At 46.4% G+C, this 22,237-nt stretch overlaps 1 protein-coding gene across 2 annotated transcripts in view; it reads right to left on the bottom strand.

The window, feature by feature from the left end:
* Positions 1–22,237, bottom strand: part of LOC144111864 (uncharacterized) — a 61,759-nt gene that overhangs the window by 27,830 nt on the left and 11,692 nt on the right. For both annotated transcript variants that reach the window (XM_077644890.1, XM_077644889.1), the window contains exons 6-8: positions 20,982–21,128; positions 15,701–17,176; positions 11,062–11,543 (exon numbers count right to left, since the gene is read on the bottom strand). In XM_077644890.1, the coding sequence (XP_077501016.1) occupies positions 11,062–11,543; positions 15,701–17,176; positions 20,982–21,128 (2,105 nt within the window). The remainder of the gene's footprint in view (positions 1–11,061; positions 11,544–15,700; positions 17,177–20,981; positions 21,129–22,237) is intronic.

Raw genomic sequence — 22,237 nt, 5'->3', positions numbered from 1 at the left:
CAGCCTACCTCTCTGTTAAAACCCCTAAACAGAGGACTGAAAGGAAAAGATCTGCTTGTCAAACAATTCCACCACGAAGCAAGAAGCCGTGTCAGGACGTGAACAGCGCTGACAACGAACATCAAGAGCCGGGAGAGCTGGCTGCTACAGAATCCTCGCCTTTCTCGTTTCAGTCGCTCCGTGGACTCGCTCCTTCGACGAGCTGGTGCCGCTTCGAGGACGAACGTTTCGGGTTAATTTTTGCGACGTCTTTGAAAATGCAAGCAAGGCTTGTGATTACGCATGAGCGAGCTGTGGTTTTCAAGCCTGTCGGAGGCAAAGTTTGTGCTGACATTTATTACCAAGGAGTGATGTGCACAGAAAAAACAGTTGCCTCTGTTGGCGACGCTGCAGCTGTACTGCAGGATGCCGAAGCAACTTGTGTTTGCAAGGGAGCAATGACGGATGATGAATATAGGCAGGTGTTACCGAACTTGACGGTGAAACTTCAGGCAGCAACATGCAGCAACGGACTCTGCGTCTTCAGCATAAAGTGCTCCCGTCCGTTGGTAAGTAATTTTAAGAGACTTTCATGTACTAGTCTCGTATGTATGTATTCTTTATTCCAGCATTTAAACAGTTGCGTTTTTTTTTCATCGACAGGACTTATCTGCCCAGAGTGCAAGTCGCATCGAAAGTTATTGCTGACCCGAAAGTCGAGCTTAAAAGCCCGTGTGTCCAAGAAAGGAGCTCTTGCTCAGCGTCTAAAACTTCAAAGGCAGAAGACAAAACGTTTGAAGACCAGTGCCACTGCATTAAAGGGCCAACTGAAAGCAATGGCAGCTAAAAACAAAGACATCAATGAGAAAGAATTTGCCTCTAGAATAGAAAGTCTCCCTCCAAAACAGCGTGAAGCAACACTTCACATGTTTAAATCTGCTTCAAGAAAAAGCACAAAAGGCATGCAGTATTCTAACGAATGGGTCCTGGAGTGCCTCATAATGAAAATGAAGAGTGCCAGGCTTTATGAGCACCTGAGGAAGGAAAAGATATTGTCACTCCCGAGTAAAACAACTCTACGCAAATATTTGAAATCCTACAGAACAGGGTTTGGTTTCTGCCCAAAGATCTTCAAAGTCATCAGTGAAAAGACGGCCACAATGGATGAATATGCACGCCACGGTGGAATTATTGTCGATGAGATGAAGCTCTCTCAGCATCTTTCTGTGACAACGGCTGGCCACATAGATGGTTTCGTGGATCTCGGCAAGTTTACATCGACTGAGGACAAACACACACCATGCGATCACGGAATGGTTCTGGTTTTCGTACCGTTTGTTGGAAAATGGACCCAAATTCTTGCAGCATTTGCAACAAGAGGGAACATTTGCGGCAGTACCTTAACGAAGATCATGATTGAAGCCATAATTTTGGCAGAAAAAGCAGGGCTGAAGGTTGAGTTCGTAACATCAAACGGAGCAAGTTGGAACTGACGGATGTGGACATTAATGGGCATCAAGGCATCTTTGGACCACATTAAATGCAGTGCACCACATCCTGTAGACGAGCACCGTCAACTTTTCTTCATGTCAGACTTCCCTCACCTCATAAAGTGCCTTCGAAACCGGCTGTTGAGCTTGGATTTCCAAACACCAAAGGGCCAAGTAAGTATTTGCCAAAGCGGCATGCTTAACTGTTTTCTGTAATTTTTGTTCCAGTCATTCTAACTGGCAGTAAATAATTACTGATTTGCCTTACCTGCAGGTGACAATGCGAACTATTCGAAAAGCTGTGGAGCTGGACGGAAGCAATGTTACCCTGCAGGCTATGCATGCATCACATCCAGCCATACGAACCCTAACAATTTCGAGAAAATGAGAGTCTCCTTTGCGTTCCAGCTCTTCAGTGAAAAAGTAATTCATGGGCTTCAGCTGCAAAAAGCCATGTTAGAGCCTCTGTGCGGCAGCATAACAGCGACAGTTCACTTTTTTGAGTAAGTATTGCATATCATAGAATGATAACTCCACTACTCCAGGTACAAAGAAAATGCCTTATTTTGTCAACCTAACCTTCAACCACAGCCTAGATCAAACTGGGACTAGCCTGCCTGACAACAAGTCTCACTTAATACAGTGTGCTATAGTGAACTGGTGCACGACCACATGACTAACTGAACGCTTTATTATTTATGTGTCGTAAATAAGTTAAATACCTAAGTGTGATTGAAATTGAACATTAACATTGCTCTTGCAGGATCATTCATGGTGTTATACAAGTCATGACGTCACGCTTTCCAGCTGAAGCACTGCGTCCGAACTCTGCATCGGCCGACAAGTTGAATTCTTTTCTGTCGTTTCTGTCAGAGTGGGAACGCCACACAAATGGGCAGCGGGGCTTTCTAAGCCAGTCCACAGTAACTGGACTGCGTGTAACTCTATGCAGTACCTTGTCGCTGTTGAAGTATTTGACTCAACACATTGGTTTCAAGTATGTAATGACAAGCAGGGTGAGCCAAGACCCCGTGGAACATCTTTTTGGCATCGTCAGACAGTCATCGGGATGCAATACTCATCCTACACCTCAGCAGTTCATTGCTACAGTGAACTGTCTCAGCTTCAGCAATCTTGCACACTCTGTGTCAAGAGGAAACTGCGAGCCTGCTGTTTTAAGTTCACTCTTGAATGCAGATGCTGGTGAGCAGGACACTTGCACTGGGAGGGAGAAACTCATTGACAGATTTCTCGATGCCGGAAACTTGGATGCAGCCGACGCCCTGCTCACAAAAGCTGTGCCTGACCATTCTTCCATTGTTGTGGCATCAAGCGACTGCAGGCTAACCTTTTACATTGCTGGTTACGTCGCGCGAAAATGCGTTCTAAAAACGGGTTGTGAAAGGTGTCTTAACCTTCTTTTGCTCACCAAGGAGGCAGCGGACAATTTAAACATGGCCGAGCTTGTCCGTTTAAAGGACAATGGTGGGTTACTTTACCCTTCAAGCAAGTTGTTTAAATTTGTGGCTGACCTCGAAGAGTCATTCACAACCTGCTTTAGCCTTTCAGAGCTGCACTCTGAAAGTGTGCTTGATGTTTTGGACCTTGCTAAGCAAAAGCAGCAAACTGAGCTTGGATGCCCTGAGCACGCTCATACCATAGCTGCAGAAATAACTGCATTTTACCTAACTACTCGTCTGCATTTTTTCACCAAGAGCATTAATCGAGCCAGCGACAGCAAGCGGCAGGCGTCAAAGCACCTTAAATTGAGTAGGTGCTGAACAAGGCAATGGCAGGGAAGTTGTGGATTTTTGCAAACAAGATTTTTTTCTGATCATTTCTGCACTGAAGTCAGTTGTAAATAAAAGCTTCATATGGTGTTCATGTGTACATAGCTGTGACATCAATTTTATAATTATTACTACATCAAAAACAACACCAAAACTCACATCATAGCAGTAAATCAATCATATTTACAAGACCATTGACTTCTCTGAGCCATATATGAGCTCAAAATGCCGCATAAAATTTAGCTTAAACGGTTTACTTCTGAAAGTGTGTGGACAATAAATGGCTGTGAGTACACACACTAAATGGCATTGCTTTCGGGTCTTGATCTTCAAACCACAGCAATGGTCGCGCAAATAATTTGCTCTGTATGTCATGCTGACCGCTTGTCATTCTGCGATGGTGTTTTGCGCCAAAAAATCACTCTGCAAGTCGGAGTTTAGCAGACGACGCGACAGTAGGAATGTTGTATCCTTGCTTAGGTACGTGGTTTTCAGACGCGTTTCAATAATTAACAAGCCTAGTCACTGTAACTGACAGGCGGAGAACAGCAAGAAGTAATAAATGAGCGATTCTTATTAGTAAATGAGATGAAAAACGCAAGATGACAGACGACCTTTTCAAAACTACGCGAATTCCTGTGCCTATGAAAAGTTGCGGTGGCGCCATCTCATGGCGTCTGTTAGAAAACGGCTCGCCTGCGCCTCGCCACTCGCGCCACTAGAGAGTATTCTAGTACACTATAACCACGAGCCAGCCCACAAGTGCTCTGGGTTGCCAACTGCAGAGACATTTTAGTAGGTTGCCAACTGAAAGCCAGTATGGTTCCAAGAATATTTGTGACAGCGACTTCTTTTTAGCGCAGCTAAGGAGCAATATTGATCAATTTTCCGCTTTTGGAGCAGAATTGCGCAGCAAAATGTAAATGTATAAAGCGCAAATGGCGCAACTGGAGCACCAAACAACAGGGAGGCTACTTTTAACTGAAAACGGCACCCTTATAAGCTACAGAAACCATCCAGAAATGATTTACAGGCATCGCCACCACAGGCCGTTTTCGCAAGCAAAATGCGGCATGGTGTCAAGATATGCTTTTCTTATGCACAGATCCCTGAGGGTTGAGTTACACCACCACCGTACACCTCAGAAATATAAATCTTGGAGTATCTTCCCATGAAACACATAACTTCTATAAAACGTCTTCAAACAACTCCAAACGTTAACAGCGTGCAACTCTAGATTGAAACATTTAAAAAACACCTCATCAAATAATGGAGGCTTGTCCAAAAATGTTTTAAAAACATACTGACAAAAGAGGTTTATTCACAAATGTTTTATAAACTTTTCTAAATATACGTTTTCCACCAAATGTTTTAAAAATTTCTCTGATGAGAAGATTACTCCGGAACGTATGCAGGTATGAAACTGCAGGTACGAAACTTCTCAGTGTAAGAGAAATTTGTAAGGCGGCCTCTGCAAAGCAAGCATCCTGCTACTTCCAATTTTAATGCCACGCAATTTAGTTTTTTTTTGATTGGACACTTATATAATAACCTATGGCAGAGACTGATGAAGCGGGTTTTCTTGCCTCATTTGCATGTGTATCTATGCTGCAAAGGGCAGCTACCTGACCTTTGCGGTTCGAGCAATACTGCACATATGTGAGCAAATAAAATCTGCAGCTCTAAAAAAAGCATGAGCACTAAGCCTGATGAAATCCCACTGGTTGATTTTAGAGGGTTCTAAATATATAGCATTCTGATCTGGTGTCTACAGGCTTCATATAAGCAGCCATTTCCAAAAAATAAAAATATCTAAATATGTTCTTAGAGAGTTCTTACGAAGAAGTTTTCTAGATCTTTGTTGGCGGAGTTTTAGCAGGCATATAACACCTCTTTTTGCCTCATTGTGCAGAGGACATCTTAAAATAGATTTCTTCTAGACATTACCGTATACTTTTGCAGATGTTTGTTACACGTTACGTAGCCCTTCTTGTGTTTTACTCTTGACGGCGCAAGTCCAAATAAAATGGTAAAAAAAGGAATTCCATTTTCAAACCCAATCTGCTCACCAATAACTGCGTTTTTGGCTGACAAACAAAAGAGAACAAAGCCAAAAAGAGGAACCATTAAGTCAATATTTTCCATAAACAAACTTTTAACGGCATTATACTCAGTGTCCCGTTATAACAGCAGGCACAAGCTGAAGATGTCGGCGGTCGTCTTGTTGAGCCGTTCGGTGAGGCCGTTCGTTTGGGGGTGGTAAGCGGTTGTTTTGCGGTGACTGGTGCCGCTTAGGCGCATAACCTCCTGCGTAAGGGCCGAGGTGAACGCTGTTCCCCTGTCAGTTAAAACAATGGTGGGTGCACCATGACGAAGCACAATGTTTTGAATGAAAAAGTTCGCAATTTCGTCAGCAGTACCACGGGGAAGAGCTTTAGCCTCACAGTATCGGCTGAGGTAGTCGGTGGCAACCACAATGTAGCGGTTGCCCAGCGAGGACTCCGGAAATGGGCCGAGTATGTCCATGCCAACTTGGTGGAAGGGAACCTGAGGCGGATCAAAATGCTGGAGTAGGCCGGCTGGCTTAGTCGGCGGCGTCTTGCGACGCTGGCACTCGCGGCAAGTTCTTACGTAACGTTTCACAACTGCAGCAACCCTTGGCCAGTAGTATTTTTGCCGTATTTGTGCCAAAGTTCGACAAAAACCCAGGTGACCAGAAGATGGGTCATCATGGCTCGCCTGCAGGACTTCGTCGCGAAGGGCCGTAGGCACAACGAATAGATAGACAGCTTCTGTTGGACTGTAGTTTTTCTTATACAGGACGCCGTCACATAAACAGAACGGCAACAGCCCGCGCGAAAAGATTCGCGGGGGAGACTGAGCGCTTCCTTCTAGATACTCAATGAGGGGCCGTAGTTTGCTGTCGTCTCTTTGGCGTTGAATGAGGATGGACGTGGAGATAGCACCAAGAAAAACAGAATCGTCGTCGGGGTCAGCTCGGTTGTTCTCGATAGGAGCACGAGACAAACAGTCGGCATCACTGTGCTTCCTACCAGACTTATAGACGATGGTGACATCGAATTTCTGAAGTCGAAGGCTCCAGCGTGCAAGCCGTCCCGAGGAATCTTTGAGGTTCGCCAGCCAACACAGCGAGTGGTGGTCGCTGACGATCCTGACAGGGCGGCCGTATAGGTACGGGCGAAATTTTGTTACTGCCCACACAATGGCCAGGCATTCTTTTTCGGTGGTGGAATAGTTTGCCTCAGATCGTGACAATGTGCGGCTCGCGTATGCGATTACGCGTTCGAGACCATCCTGCCTCTGCACAAGGACCGCACCGAGGCCGATGTTGCTGGCGTCTGTGTGTAGTTCAGTGTCGGCTGACTTGTCGAAGTGTCCAAGGGTGGGCGTACTTTGGAGACGAGTGCGGAGGTCTTCAAAAGCTTGCTGTTGCTCCAGGTCCCAGAAGAATGGTTCGGAATCTTTCGTGAGTCGCGTGAGGGGCTCAGCGATCTGAGAGAAGTTCTGCACAAAACGTCGATAATAGGCGCAGAGACCCAGAAAGCAGCGCACACTGCGCTTATCGGTGGGCACAGGAAAAGCAGCCTCGGCAGCAGTCTTATTGGGGTCTGGGCTAACCCCTTTAGCGCTCACGATGTGGCCCAGAAACTTCAACTCTTCGAAAGCGAAGTGACACTTTTCGGGCTTCAGGGAAAGACCGGCCGACCGAATTGCTTCGAACACAGCGCGCAGGCGTCTCAGGTGCTCTTCGAATGTGTCAGAAAAGATGACAACGTCATCCAAGTACACGAGACAGGACTGCCATTTGAGATCGGCAAGAACGGTGTCCATCATCCTCTGGAAGGTTGCAGGAGCCGAGCACAGGCCGAAAGGGAGCACCCGGAATTCGTTCAGACCGTCCGGTGTAATAAAGGCGGTCTTTTCCCGGTCGCGTTCGTCCACCTCGATTTGCCAATAGCCGCTTTGTAAATCTAGTGATGAGAAGTACTTGGCGTGGCGCAGCCGGTCCAGGGAGTCATCAATACGTGGGAGAGGATAAACATCCTTTTTAGTGACTTTGTTTAAACGTCTGTAATCAACGCAGAACCGTAGGGTTCCATCTTTCTTTGCCACTACAACAACAGGCGATGCCCACGGGCTCGTCGACGGCTGTATCACGTTGTCCTTGAGCATTTCTTGAACTTGGCGGCGAATGACATCGCGCTCCTTCGAAGAGATGCGGTAGGGCAGCTGACATAACGGCCGTTGGTTGGCGTCAACTATAATTCGGTGCTTTGTGAGCGGTGTCTGCCTAACCTTGAATGTCGAGGCAAAGCAGTCGCAGAAAGACTGGATAACGCTTTCCAAGCAGCGTTTCTGGTTAGTTGGGAGGTTTGGGTTCACATCAGTGTTTATGGGAGTGGTCGGTTCCTCCACTGATGCCGGGGCTCCGGACAAAGCGTGCTGTCCCACGAATTCGCTGAGTTCCTCGAAATACGCAATAGCTGTTCTGCCAGGCAAACACTGAGGTTCACAACCAAAATTGGTCACCAAGAGTTCGGTTCGGCCCTTGTCCAGTTCAACAATTCCTCGAGCAACACAGACTTGCCGACCAAGGAGCAGCGACATGTTGGTTTCAGCAATGCCACGAATTTTGGTGCTGTTATCGCACTCTACAGTAACAAACATGCTGGATCTTGATGGGATCAAAACGTGGTCGTCACAGACGCATAACTTAGCCCTGCGTGGCTCGGTATCGTCGTCGACAGGACCTTGGGTGGAAAACGACACGATTAGCTCCAGGAGGTTGATAACGGCACCGTACTCTTGAAGGAAATCCAAACCGAGTATGAGGTCTTTGGAGCACTCGGGTAACACAGCAAAGCAGCCAGGGAAAGTAACACCGCGGATCTGGATTCGCAAGTGCAGACACCGATCGGAGTTACCATGTGGCCACCAGCTGTCCGGATCTGCGGCCCAGACCAAGGGGTCAGAACCTACCTCAAGACCGTGGCTAACCGTCTGCTCATTACCGAAAAATCGGCGCCGGTATCCACGAGTGTGGTAACGTCATGGTTGTCGGCGGATACCGGAATTTCGGGGGAGGCCAGTCGGTCGCAGCACGTCGTCGAGGTCGTCGGGTCAGGTCGTCGTCGGTCGGAGCGTCGCGGCGAATCATCGAGTGGAGGCTCTTGACTTGGTCCAGTAGAGGCAGCCCTACCCCCGGAGGACGCCGTCTTCAGTTTTCCCGACGTGGGGACGTACCTCTGAACTGGCCAGAGGATGACGGGCGGCCGGGCGAAGAGAACCGTCTTGGGGATGGTGATCGGGACTGGCGTCGCTGCGAGGTCGAAGATTGCATGTTTTCATCCAGGTACTGTTCGATATCCCGTGGTCTTTCACCGTAGCGTGGTCGAGGTGCGTCAGGTGGAAACCCCCTTAAACCCATCCTGTGGTAGGGGCAGTGGCGGAGGATGTGGCCAGGCTCTCCGCAGTGGTAACAGAGTGGCCGATTGTTTGGCGTACGCCAAACGTGCGCTTTGTTCATGGGGGGCCTAAACTCCTGCGGCACGGAGGGTGCTGTTGCGATTGGCTCCTGCAGGTATTCCACAGGAGCGATGGGGGAAAAGGCTCGCATTGCTGGCCCAGGACTTCGTAGCGCCTCGCTGTACGTCATAACGGAGAGCACCGGGTGTGGAGCGGGGGGTGGCTGCACAACTCGTTGGATTTCTTCGCGGACCACATCCGTAACGGCAGCGACGCTGACCTGTGGAGCTTCAAAGCGAAGTTTCGCCAGTTCCTCATGCACCAGGCTTCTTACAAGCTCCCAAAGGTCCTCGGCGGGCAGCGACGTAGGCGTGTACTGGGACTGAGAAGCGGCTGCTACAGTAGCCTGTCGTCCGTAGTGGGCGCCCCGTTCCTGTAAAGAGCGTTCGATACTCATTGCCTCCTTGGTGAAGTCGGACACTGTTCGTGGCGGGTCACGGACCAGTCCGGCAAACAGCTGCTCTTTTACGCCACGCATTAAGTGGCGTACCTTCTGGGCTTCGGGCATAGCAGGGTCGGCCCGACTGAACAGACGGGTCATGTCCTCGATGAACATCGCGACGCCCTCGTTCGGCTGCTGTGATCTCGAGCGCAGGGCGACTTCAGCTTTCTCTTTTCTTCGCTGCTGGTAAACGTCGCTAGCAGCTCTCGACGAAAAGCCTCCCAGGTGGTAAAGGAAGCTTCGTGGTTCTCAAACCACGTTTTGGCCGCGTCCTGCAGCGCAAAGTAGACGTTGCGCAGCTTGCGCTCGCCGTCCCACTCATTGAAACCCGCCACTCGGTCAAAGCTGGCCAGTCTTCGACGTCCTAGAAACTGTCCCCGTGGAACGGTGGCGGCGATCGAGGTGCATGAAGGACAAATGGCGGGGCACTCCCGGAGTGCTGACTTGTCTGGCTAGCCACGGTGGATGTCATGGCCCTTACCGGCGCTTTCAGTTGGCCGAACTCGGGTTGTAGGCCTCGCAGGCTGCGGCTCGCCTTGTGGACTGGTGTTGTAGCCACGCGTTGAGAGCTGACGTCAAAGGTGTCCTCGAGGTCAGCGTACATGGGCCATCACCCAGCACCTCCACCAAATATGTCACTGAGAAACGGTTGGCGTAAGCAGGGCTGGTTTACTTGCTTTAATTAGACGCGCAAGACGTTGGAATGCGCAAGGCAGCAGGCAGCATGAGAGATGAAGAAGACGAAGCATCTAGCCCCGAGATGGCTCAAGGCTTGCCAACTGCCAGGAAATGCAGTTTAGCCGCTGTATGGCACCACTAGAGTAGTTAGTAGCGTAGCAATATCTTAGTAGTTGGATCTTGAACTTAGACCTTCAAGCTTTTTAGACAGGAACTTTAGTGTGTATTGATCCCAAATATGCCATTTTTGCAAAATCGAAATTTTTGCACTTTTTGATCATTTCAAGACCCGCGTCTCACCTTAAGGGGTGAAGCTGGTCATAAAAAAAATTTTAATACCTCAGTCACAACTATGAAACTTTCAGGGAACATGTGGTTTAGCCTCCCTATTCCAAATATATGTCATTTAATTTTGTGTAGAGCAAGTAGTTGTGCACTTATGTAATACGTTATGTAAGTTTTTTGCCGAGAGCTTTGAAGGAATTCTGCTGCAGGGAACTTACCAAAATGCATCCCATTGGTTTCTCTTGACATTGAAGAATGCAATAAAAGTAAAATTATCGTCCTATCTATCATAGAACTGGTTACACGATTTTGAAGTCGCCACTGCAAAAACAAATAAAAATTTTTCTTCCAGCCATGAAGTGGCAACTTCAGAACAATATAACTCAACTTCTATGATAGGCGGCAAGTAATTTTACCCTTATTTTATTCCGGTAAACCAATGACATGTCTTTTAGCAAGTTCTGTGCTGAAAAATTCCTAAAAACTCTCGGCGAAAAGCTTACATAAAATATTACGTAAGTGCTCAAGTGCCTGTTTTGCACAAAATGAAAAGACATCACAGAAATCAGCACGAAAAAAAAAACACTTTCCCTGAAGATTTCAGAATTGTGAATTCACTAATTTTTTTTCTAACAGCAACTTCCCGTGAACCGCCCACACACATCAATTGTAGCCAAAGAAAATAAAAACTGACAGTGCAGAACAAGTATACAGCAGCAAATATGGACAGCCAACAGTCAGCAAGTACATGCCAATGGGAGCCTAATGGCCAGCTTCATCGCAACCTGACTTGATTCAATATGAACTGTCAAAACGCAAATGACGAAGGTGTGTTTCTGACTTCACCCACCTGTTCCTGGCCCGGTACTTCCTGCCCCCTGACCAGAAGTGGTGCCACTCCTGATGACTGCTCCTGGCCACATGAGGCACATCTCCTGTCCCTCAGCTCCGTAGGGTGATGCAAGTCTGGCCTAAACCACAGCCCGAGCTCGTTTCTAAACAGCTGCATGTTGTCCGAAATCTGCCCCAATTTTTCTACTATTGCCATCAGCGCCGCCAGCACCGACCCCATTTGCTGTGGCTGCAGTGGGCACTCTTGTCCAGTTGTGGCACTTTGCTCCGCCTCCTCCGACGAACTCTCCTCCCTTGATGGCCTTGCCCTGCTAGGTAAGTGCGCTGCCTCAGCTGGCTGTGTCCCCTCTCGCAGCTGCCCTGTGCCGGAGGCCGTCAACGTTGCAGCCGCGGAAGTCCGCACTGTCATGGGGCAAACCACAGGGAGCTCGGCTCCAAGGTCGCGCTGCTCGGCTGGTGACGCAGCTGCTGCTGGGTGCGCTGCAATCAGGAACAGGAAATGTGTCACCTGGGTTATTTCCAAAATCCCCACCGAGAGCAGAAAACCTTAAATTGACTTTTTTTTTGCAAATAGGCATTCAATAGCTCCTCCCCAAGGTTTCAAACAAAAAGTATTCAAAGAGTGCCCCACTTCAAACGCGCCCTCATAAAGAATGGAAAGCATACACCTAGGAAGACACAACTGATATCTCTGCAAAGTTAAATTTAATCAATCACTAACTAATAACGCAATTTGCAAACTACTACGGATATTTGGATGACATTGATGGGCTAATTATACATGCTGGTAAACATGAGCACGAGACAAAGAGGGTCCAACTCCATATCAGGCTCCATGTATTGAGCAGAGACTTCCTTTTTTTCTTGCAATTTCACGCCCCCATTGAGGTGCAGCTATCCTATTTCATTTCCTCCAATGGCAAAAGGTAGCGGTGGCGGAGAAAACTAGGTAAGGGTTAGCTCAAGAAAAGGAGGTAAAAACAAATTTGGCAAAGGCATAGCATTCTTCAACATTTCCCCTTCATTTGCAGGCTTTAGCACCACGCTTTACTTGTGAGCTTGTTAATTGTTTCACCTGGACAATGCATAAGTGCAATGGCGACGATTCTGACACTGAAACCAACCAAAGTATCAAGTGCATCGATGAGTGTCACGTTGGTTGGCAGTCTTTAAATGCATTTCGCCGCAGACGGACCCAGCAGGAGCAGATCGACAGCAATTTCTTTTCTAAAAACGCACTCAATCAAATGGCCTCTCCACTCTTAGGTAAGAGGTTAGGTATAAGCTACAGAAGCAGCCTGCAGACACCTTGCCTCATACGTTCCTCAGTGATGCAAGGTGAAGCTACCCACCCACACCTTGAATGCCGCCAGCAGCACTGTCGGCAGAAATATCTCCCTACCGATTTCCAAATGCACATGCACACACAGAGGAACAAATCAGTCAGTGGTGCAAGTACACAAAAAACCATAGAGAAGCTAGAAGGACAATTAACAAATCAATACTACTTGCAAACCTATCCTGTAAAAGATTTCACCATTGAGAGATAGAAGTGGCCAAGAAATGAGGCATTTTCATAATTAACACTGACTTTGCTTCGCCTATTCGCTATATCCAAAAAAAAAGAGAGACACCCTGCATTCACCTCCAGTTTTGTTTACACTGTCTGTGCTAATGGCTCACACTTTCCAAGAACACTACTCTTAGCTGAAGTATGTTCCTGTCCTACCCCGGCAAAAGAGAAAAACCTCTTGACAAGCAGGATAAAAAAAAAATTGTCTGTGCTTAGCGTAACGTTATACTGTTTAAAGGCAATAAATAACTGCGGAAAAAATTGACACTCTGCTGGTCCTAAAAGGAGACTTCTTACTGAACAATTCTCGCCTCATGCGCACCTCATGCTCTGTGACATCCTACCTCTGATCTGAAAATGCAAAAGCCTGGTCGTGGTGAGGCACAGGACACACATGCAGAAAAGCTGGCATCGTCATCGGCATTGGCGTCATTATCCGTGAGCGAAAAATACACGAAAAATCCCCAGAGAAGCAACCTAGGAGGCAGGTGGGGCACCTCGGTCACATGGCTTTTGTGATGTCATCAAAACCTGTCTGCCGGATTGTGAGCAAACTGCCCACCATGGCAGGTGGAATTTAAATTTGATTTCGTTTGATGGGGTTTAACATCCCAAAGCGACTCAGGCTATGAGTGATGCCGCAGTGGAGGACTCTGGTAATTTACACCACATGGGGTCCTTTCACGTGCATTGACATCGCACAGCACACGGGGCCTCCAGCATTTCATCTTCACTGAAATGTGACTGCCACGGCCAGAAGATCAACCTGGGTCTCACACGCCCCACTGCTGGCAGCACCTGCCATTGCAGGGCAAGGAGCGGTAGGAGGAGCCCTTATGGTCGACAATGATCAATTCCACATATACGGTGGCACTAAACCATTAACGCTATCACGTCAAACTCTTCAGGTGGAGCTTAAGTTTCCCCTCCAATTTTCCCTTCTCATCTGCACTGCCACTTACGTCAAACAGAATAATTCTTGAGTGGCAGTGGTTGAGTAAGCATGAGTCCACAAAGAATAAAGGTTTGAACATGGTTGAAAATTTGCACGTAATAACTGCATATGCTCAGGACAGAAAACAATGTATATTGCGACACAACATAAAACTACTTGCAGACCTGTGCACTACTACTACGTGGCGTTCAATTGAGTGGAACAGTACGAGCATGAAATCTGAATTTTTATCACGAATCCTTCCTCTTCATGAAGGGTACTTTCCAGCTGATTTTTAATGCCTGCTTCGAGGAGTCTGGCCCTCCATGGGTAGGCTTTTCCATAGCCACCTTTTCTTAAAGAGAAAAATAACTAGAGTTAAAAGGGAAATGACCATTACACCCCGATTTCACTCTGGAGATCAAAAAGCCTGGATACTTTGAAGTTGCTCCTGCGCCAGCAGTGTGTGAATGGCTGAGGTTCTAACACAGAAGCAGACCACAGCAGCAAGACCACAGTTCAAACAGACACTGACAGGCGCAGCCAACTTTTGCAGCAGGCAGTTGTTGCAATTCAAGTAGAGACAATACGAATCCACAATATGGGCAGTGTCAAAGAACTGGAGAATTATGCCCATGCTCTAGACCCTACAGCTGCCACTGCACCTTTCCAGGCTTATGCACAGTCCACAGATGCTTATATTTTATGATTCAGCTAGATGTGGGCATAACTGTTAGTAAACTGTTTTGCAAAGAAAACATGAAGCAGCAGACAATACCTGGATTCTTTTGCCAGGCAACTTTCTCTGTCAGCATCAAAAAAGCCCCTAAGCTAAGCTGGTGATGACAATCAACAGAGTGGGGATCATGGTGGAAACGGCAAAGGCGAAGGTCAATGTGGAGGTCGCCCGCAAACAATATTGTCTCCTGAGGAGACCACCGAGTCTGGGCTAGCAAATACTATAGACCTCAGGCACACCAGTGACTTTTTTCCAGCAAGAATGTAGCGACAAATCCTAGGCACACAGGCATGGATCATATGACTGCAGAAAGTACATGTTCCTTAGCCAACTTAGCTGTATTCTCACAGATCAGTATGAAGATAGCCATTCTGAAGCACTAACATTGTTGCGTCTAAAAGCCACTTAACCTCCCAAACACAGATATTGCTGCAAAAGAAAATAACTGCAAGAGAATCCTTAAGCATAAGCCAGTGACTGCAACAAAGTGGGGACCATGGTGGAACTGACCAAGCTGGAAGTCAACATGGAGGTTATCTGCAAATACAGTCTTTCGAAGTGACTACAAAGCGTCCATCTGCCGTGGTGGCTCAGTGGTTAGGGCACTTGGATACTGAGCTGAAGGATCTGGGCTTAGTATCAGGAACGGCGGCCGCGTTTCGATGGAGGCAAAACACAAAAGGCGCCCATGTGCTGTGCGATAGTGGTTTCAGTTACTTTGGAGCCTTCCGCTACGATGCACATCATGGGCTTCAGGAAGTAAAACCTTCCAATTTGCAATTTTTTGTAAATCACGTCCAACCTCAAGCAAAGCAGTGGCTTCTTTACGTAGTACTGCAGTGATATGAACATTAGTGGTGTGACACTGGTGGACTGCACTAGACACTGAAAATGGGGCATTAATTATGCTCTGAACTTTTTAAGATTACATTATGCTGCACTCGGATGCATTCTCAAATTCATCCTCTCTCTCACACACACACACACACACACGCATGCACACGCACACACACAAATTAAAAAGAGACCAAATCAAATTATTTCTTAATCATGATGGCAGCAGGCTGTTACTGCCGTTTAGCCCAATTACGAAACATATCACCTTCATCCAAGCAACAAGCCTCAGATTGCGATGCTTCGCAGTTACTGCCCATGAATAAAAGTCCATGCTGTCACCTAGTTACTTGTGATGGCATCATAACAATCCTTTGACAGCTTGATATAATGCAGCCATATTGTTCCAACACACATTGAAAGCCTGCACTGTGTCCTTGCCATCCAGTGTTCTCACCCAAATTTTACAGTACGAGCTGCAAAGTGAAGCCATGCATCAGGTCATTCACAATGTACGCATGGTTCTGCAACCTGCACAAGAAATCAAAAATACTTACGCTCTGATTCAAATACAGCCTCTGGATGCGGTGACAGGCCAAACTCGGCCAGTTGAGGCAGCAGCGCCGTTGTGGTTGGCTGCACTGGCTCAGATGAAGCTGCAAGTGTCACGGACTCATGCACAGGGGCCGGAGCAAGCTCGGGGGAAGCCAACAGAGCCGTCACTGGCCCCTCCTGACCAAGATTTTGCTGCTTCAGTTCACAGCGAGCGGCAGATTCTGCCACCTGACTTAGCATAAAAAGGTCTGGTGGCCAAGCTGTCTGTGGTGGTTCTGACCGAGCAGGCACGTCCAGTCCTGTCTCCTGCACAGAGATAGCCCCAAGCGCCATCGGTCCTGCAACGTGCTCCAACATCCCTGCAATATCCTGTGGTAGTTTGGAGGAAGCTGAAGTCATCGTAAGTTCCTCCACAGCTTCCATTACAGGGGCCTGCAACTCCATCTTGGAGACAGCAGCAGACTTCAGCTCTTGTGAGAGAGATGCCTGCGTGCTAGCTACCAATACATGTCTGGATTCAGATGCTTCTGAAAGAGGTGACACCTCCGGCAAAAGGCCTGGCTTCAGTGCAGATATAGCTACAGGCGCCATTGCCTCTTCAGCATGCTCCAGCTGCATTGCTGTTTCCTGGGGCAGCTCAAAGGATCCTGAAGTCACCATCAGTTCTCTCGCAGCTTCCATTGCAAGATTCCGCTGCTCCAGTTTGGAGGAAGTAAAAGGCTCCAGCTGCTCCTCCAGATATTCCTGCACACTATCCCACGACGGCTGTGCGGGTTGGGGTGGTTCTGAAGTAGGAGTCACCTCTGGCACAGGCCTTAGGTCTGGTGCAGCGACAGATGCAAGCGCCATTGTGTCGTTGACGGGCTCCAGCGTCCCTGCAGTCTCGTGTGGCAGTTTGGAAGAAACTGAAAGTGCCACAAGTTCCTTAACATCTCTCATTGCAAGATCCTGCTGCTCATCCAGAGATTCCTGCATGTGAGCCTCTGACAGTCGCATGGGTTGGGGTGGTTCTGAAGTCACTTCCAGCACCAGCCCTGGCTCTGGTGTAGAGATGGGTGCAAATGCCGTTTGCTCTTTGCCATGCTCCTGCCCCTCAGCCGCATCCTGTGGCAGTTCGAAGGAAGCCAAAGGCACCACAGGTTCCTCCAGAGTAGCAGGCTCCAGCTGCTCCTCCCGAGATACCCGCACACAAGCCTCCAACAGTCGTGTGGGTTGGGATGGTTCTGGAGGAGGAGTAGACTCTGGCACTGGCTCTGGTGGAGAGGTCTCTGGCTCTGGTGGAGAGGCCACTGACAGCGGCGACCAGGCCAGCCATGGGGATTTGGAGGGCAGCTTTGGCAAGGTGACCTCAAATTGGTCAACCTTGCTTTCCTCCCCACCATGTGGAGGAGATGGAGGCAAGGGAGTGAGCGACCGGGGATCCCCCATTTCTGCTATCATGTTGACCAGCATGCTTCTCTCATCAGAGGCACCATCACCTGCAAGTAAATTAACAAAGCAAAGTGCGTTCTCCCATACTAAACACAACCAAATGTAGGAGGAAAACGTGAGTGAAAATGAACACAGACGAAAATTAGTGACCAACCAACATATGTATGAAAAAAATTCACCATTCTACCTCGTTCATTTCAGACACAGATAATCGTAGACCAAAACAAAATAAAAACAAAAATCCTATCATACTACTTGGCCTAGGAAGAAGCTTTGTTCTTGTTCGACGACATCAAAATCAATTTCCTGTGGTACAGCCTTTCTTGGCTGAATAGTGTGGTGGGAATTTGCTGGAATTTCTTCCCTTTTTTGGTTCTTGTGAAAATCGAGGCAAAAACCTATGGGGCAGAAGCGTGGAGGCTAGTGAAAAGGGTTTAGCTTAAGTTGAGGACAGCACACCAAACTAAAGAGAAATGAGAGGTGTAACGTTAAGAGAGAAGAAGAGGGCAGAGTGGGTCAGGGATCAAACACGGGTTAATGACATCCTAGTCGAAATCAAGAGGAAGAAATGGGCTTGGACAGGGCATGTAATGTGAAGACAAGACAATCGATAGCCCTTAAGGGTAACAGAATGGATTCCACGGGTAGGGAAATGTAGCAGAAGGTGGCAGAAAGTTAGGTGGGCGGATGTGATTAAGAAGTTTGCGGGGATAGGGTGGTGGCATCTGGCACAGGACAGATTTAATTGGAAAGATATGAGAGTGGCCTTTGTCCTGCAGTGGGTGTAGTCGAGCTGATGAGGATGATGAAAATAAAATACCAACACAAGAATATAGAATGAAACCTTATGTCTATTGCGGAAGGGAATAAAAAAAACGGCACCCCAAGAAGTGAACACATTGTCATTGAGACTAATCCTTCCAGATTCAGACAGCTCCTAATCGACCATCTCAACGACAAATAATTTTTTCCTGCACCCTATGCCAGCTTCCAAGCCCTGCTAACTGACCATCCTGTGCTACTTCCAAAGTTACAATTTGTTTTTGTTTATATTTCTGCTACACTCTGTCATGACGTGATTATTTGAATTTGTTACTTCTGTCTTTTTTCGTCTTGTTCTACTTTCTATATTTTTCTATATATTTTCTATATTTTTCTGTATTTTTATATTCCTTCTATATTTATATTCATTCTATTTATATTCATGTATGACGGCTGAACACCCCTGTACCACCCCCCCCTTATGTAATGTCCCTGACGGGACCCTTAAGGGTTAATAAATGATGATGATGATGATGATACCAGGGCTATAAAGCCTGTAATATTCTCTTAATTTGTCAAAAAAAATGATTACTGTGAGGAATGCTGTACCTAACACTAGCAAGACCGTATAGACGTCCATGCTTTCTGAAGTCAAACTCCACAAAACATCAGTGCCTTTGCAGAAACAAGGCACCATGCATCACCAATACGACCAACTTACATTCTTGCTTGATGGCCAAGTAAAAAAAAAAGATTAGAAATTTCAAATGGAACCAATTCGACTTTCCAATTGGTTCCAAGTGGATTTTGCAATTGTAACTAATTACAATTGGAACCAATTGGTTTCAGTTGTGTTTTTAGCCACCTGGCCAATTGGACTCCACTGGATCAACTGGACCAATGAATTGGACCGATTAGGCCTTGGGCAGTTTTTGCATCCAGAAAATATTCACAACATAAACATCACAATTAAGTTGTGAAAAATATACGATGTGAGAAATATTTCTACAACTTAACATATTAATGTCCAAAAGGAAAACTGAGTTGCTTGGACTGGTGCCAATCAACAAATTTTTACTACGGAATTAAAAACCATAAGAATTTATGGAAATCAAGGCCAAAAGACAAGCGTAAATCACACACAAGAAACACTACACATTCAGACACTAATAGCATATAAATTAGCTCGTTATGTACATGCAAAGAACACACTTGCATTCCAACTTATATACCCCATTAATGAAGCTCTCAGGCTGGGGCCAGTGATGCTTGCCCACTGAGCACAGTTATTTAATTTCGACCACAGTGGTGGTGCAAGTGGTGCATACAGCTTAGGCAGAGGTAGTGCAGATAATGAATACAATTTAGCAGGATAAGCTGTTGATAGCTATTAATATAAAAACCATGTTAGTTATGCCTTGTTTGTCAGATATGCAAATATTCACATGGATACATTGGGTGCAGTTGTATAGACCAATTGGGCTCACCAGTTGGAAACTCAATTGATCCAAATCTAACCATTTGGAAACTGAATTGGTATAATCGGATACTCCATTTGGACTATCCACTTTGCACACCATTCAAATTGGAAACATCTGTAAACTCAATTGGTCCAATTGGAACCAGCTGATAATCCAATTGGTTCCAACTGTTTTCTTTTCTACTGGGAAGTAGCCCTTCCATTCCTACACGAGCAATGGTTGCATCATTCACTAAACACCTCAGGTCTTTCCTTTCTCGTTTTTTGCACCTTGCTTCAAGCAGAAAGAGAGACCTTTCCTTCAAAGAGAAAAAAAAAAGCAAGCAAGGCTGCTTTACAACAGTGTCTTCAGCGACCATTGAGCTAAACAAAGAACAACACTAGACAGGGGTATTCTTTGATCAAATCCTATCGACACCTAGAATAACACTAGGTTGAGATAATGCTTCGACACGGCATTTCTTTTTAAGTATGGAGACCATTAATGTACAGCACCAAAAGATTTAGCACTAACTCACAACCTGCAGACAGTCAAGGACTAGTAGCTAATTAACCCATCTGAAGTACCTAATTGCTGTTTATCTCGATCTAACATTCAGTTCCCTGCTGCCTAGGCAAGGAGCTACTCATAAGCAAAAGACAAGAAGACAAGGAATCGTGGTGCTTTGTCTAAGGAATTCTCATGGGTGGATGTCACCAGAACCCCCAGACAGAAGGCTGCAGAGGAAGCACTATGGCTACATCTTGTACGCTAAGACTAACCTAGATGTTTCTCATGTTTGGCAACAACTTTTTTCCCTATTCATTCCTTTGTCTCCATGGATTGGCCAGCTCTGCCATCCATACTGGAGCCCGTGAATCACATGGTTTGTTAACCTGTCAATGATGCTGTCACAATTAAGTTGCAGCGGTATACCAACTGTAGAAGAAAAAAATAATAAAGTTGAGAAGTGGATTGTTACAAAGTATGGTCCCTGGTCACTGTATGCCATCTAGCTGTCGTGACAGTCAAGGAATCAAGGCTCTACAGAATTCAGTTGAATGCTTATGTAGGCTGTTCTTGATTATCTTAAATTTTTAAATTTTAACACTATGTTCCAATGTCAATAAGCTCCTATGTTTCTCTCTGGCATATGAGTTATTCTTCGAACTTTGTGAAAATAAATGCTTATATCAACAGGGCTATAAGTGGAAACATACAGACACGGAGACTGGGGCCATCTACGCAAATGACAAAGGGACGTGACTTTATTAGGATTAAGTAAAATGACTTGCTTTATCATAAACATGTAATGTTCAAGTGAGGCACTGGGTAGTTTTGCCTGGAAAAAAAAAGGACAGAAAAAAGTTCTGCCTGAAGGCATACGCCGTGACTGTGATTTACGCTTTTTCGGACAGCTCTAAACTTCCCTCCATTCGCATGAAGCCATATTGCGACCTACGCAAACAGGAGCATACAGTAGGCATAAGCAGCTCTGCCCCAATTTTGGCGTGAATATAAGTGCACTCAGGGTTAGCAGCACTCATGAGCAGCACATTTTTGGTAGTAGCACGAGGAAGAACGTGATTCCAGTGGTGAGAAAACATAAGAGGCCAAGCAAGCATCTCACCATGGGCTGTTGGGTGCTTGTGCCCTTGTGTTGCAGTCATGCTGCCTTCTGGCGTCTCAGTTCCAGTAGCCTGGTCCAGCCGCGAAATTGTTGCCGGACTGTGCTCGGAGGGGAGATGTCTAATCCGTCTCTTCAGCCATGGTCTCCCTGTATAAGGCATTGACACGACATTTGAAGCAGTACCCAGTATGGACAGCTGCATTGCTCACCATCAAGTCATTGCAATATGCTCAGCTAAGCTCGGTGTAACGATGTTTTGCCACAACTGCCGTAATTATCCCTGCACTATGGTGTTGCGCTGCATATAAGAAAATCGCTATCATTCGCATGACATTTGAATAGTAGGAGCTAAGTGTCATGCTCTTCCACACACACACGCATGCACAAACACACGCAATTATCCCTGCACTATGGTATTGAGCTGCATATCAAAAAATCGCTATCATTAGCATGACATTGGTCTAGTAAGAGCTAAGTGTCATGCTCTCCCTCTCTCACGCATGCACACACATGCACACACACATTAAAAAGAGGCCAAATCAAATTATTTCTTAATCATGATGGCAGCAGACTTACTGCCGTTTAGCCCAATTACGAAACATATCACCTTAATCCATGTTTCTCGCGTTTTGCAAGAACTCTTTTCTCTATTCATTCCTTTGTCTCCATGGATTGGCCAGCCCTGCCATCCATACTGGAGCCCGTGAATCACATGGTTTGTTAACCTGTCAATGATGCTGTCACAATTAAGTTGCAGCGGTATACTAACTGTAGAAGAAAAAAATAATAAAGTTGAGAAGTGGATTGTTACAGAGTATGGTCCCTGGTCACCGTATGCCATCTAGCTGTCGTGACAGTCAAGGGATCAAGGCTCTACAGAATTCAGTTTAATGCTTATGTAGGCTGTTTTTGATTATCTTAAATTTTAGCACTATGTTCCAATGTCGATCAGCTACTATGTTTCTCCCTCGCATATGAGTTATTCTTCGAACTTTGTGAAAAAAAATGCTTATATCAACAGGGCTATAAATGGAAACATACAGACACGGAGACTGGGGCCACCTACGTAAATGACAAAGGGACGTGACTTTGTTAGGATTAAGCAAAATGACTTGCTTTATCATAAACATGTAATGTTCAAGTGAGGTACTGGCTAGTTTTGCCTGGAAAAAAAAAATGACAGAAAAAAGTGCTGCCTGAAGGCATATGCTGTGACTGTGATTTACGTTTTTTCGGACAGCTCTAAACTTCCATCT

This window comes from Amblyomma americanum, unplaced genomic scaffold (assembly GCF_052857255.1).
Source record: "Amblyomma americanum isolate KBUSLIRL-KWMA unplaced genomic scaffold, ASM5285725v1 scaffold_12, whole genome shotgun sequence".
Taxonomy (NCBI): Eukaryota; Metazoa; Arthropoda; class Arachnida; order Ixodida; family Ixodidae; genus Amblyomma; species Amblyomma americanum.
Note: the sequence above shows the minus strand (reverse complement) of the source record. Positions and strands in the feature narration are given on the sequence as shown.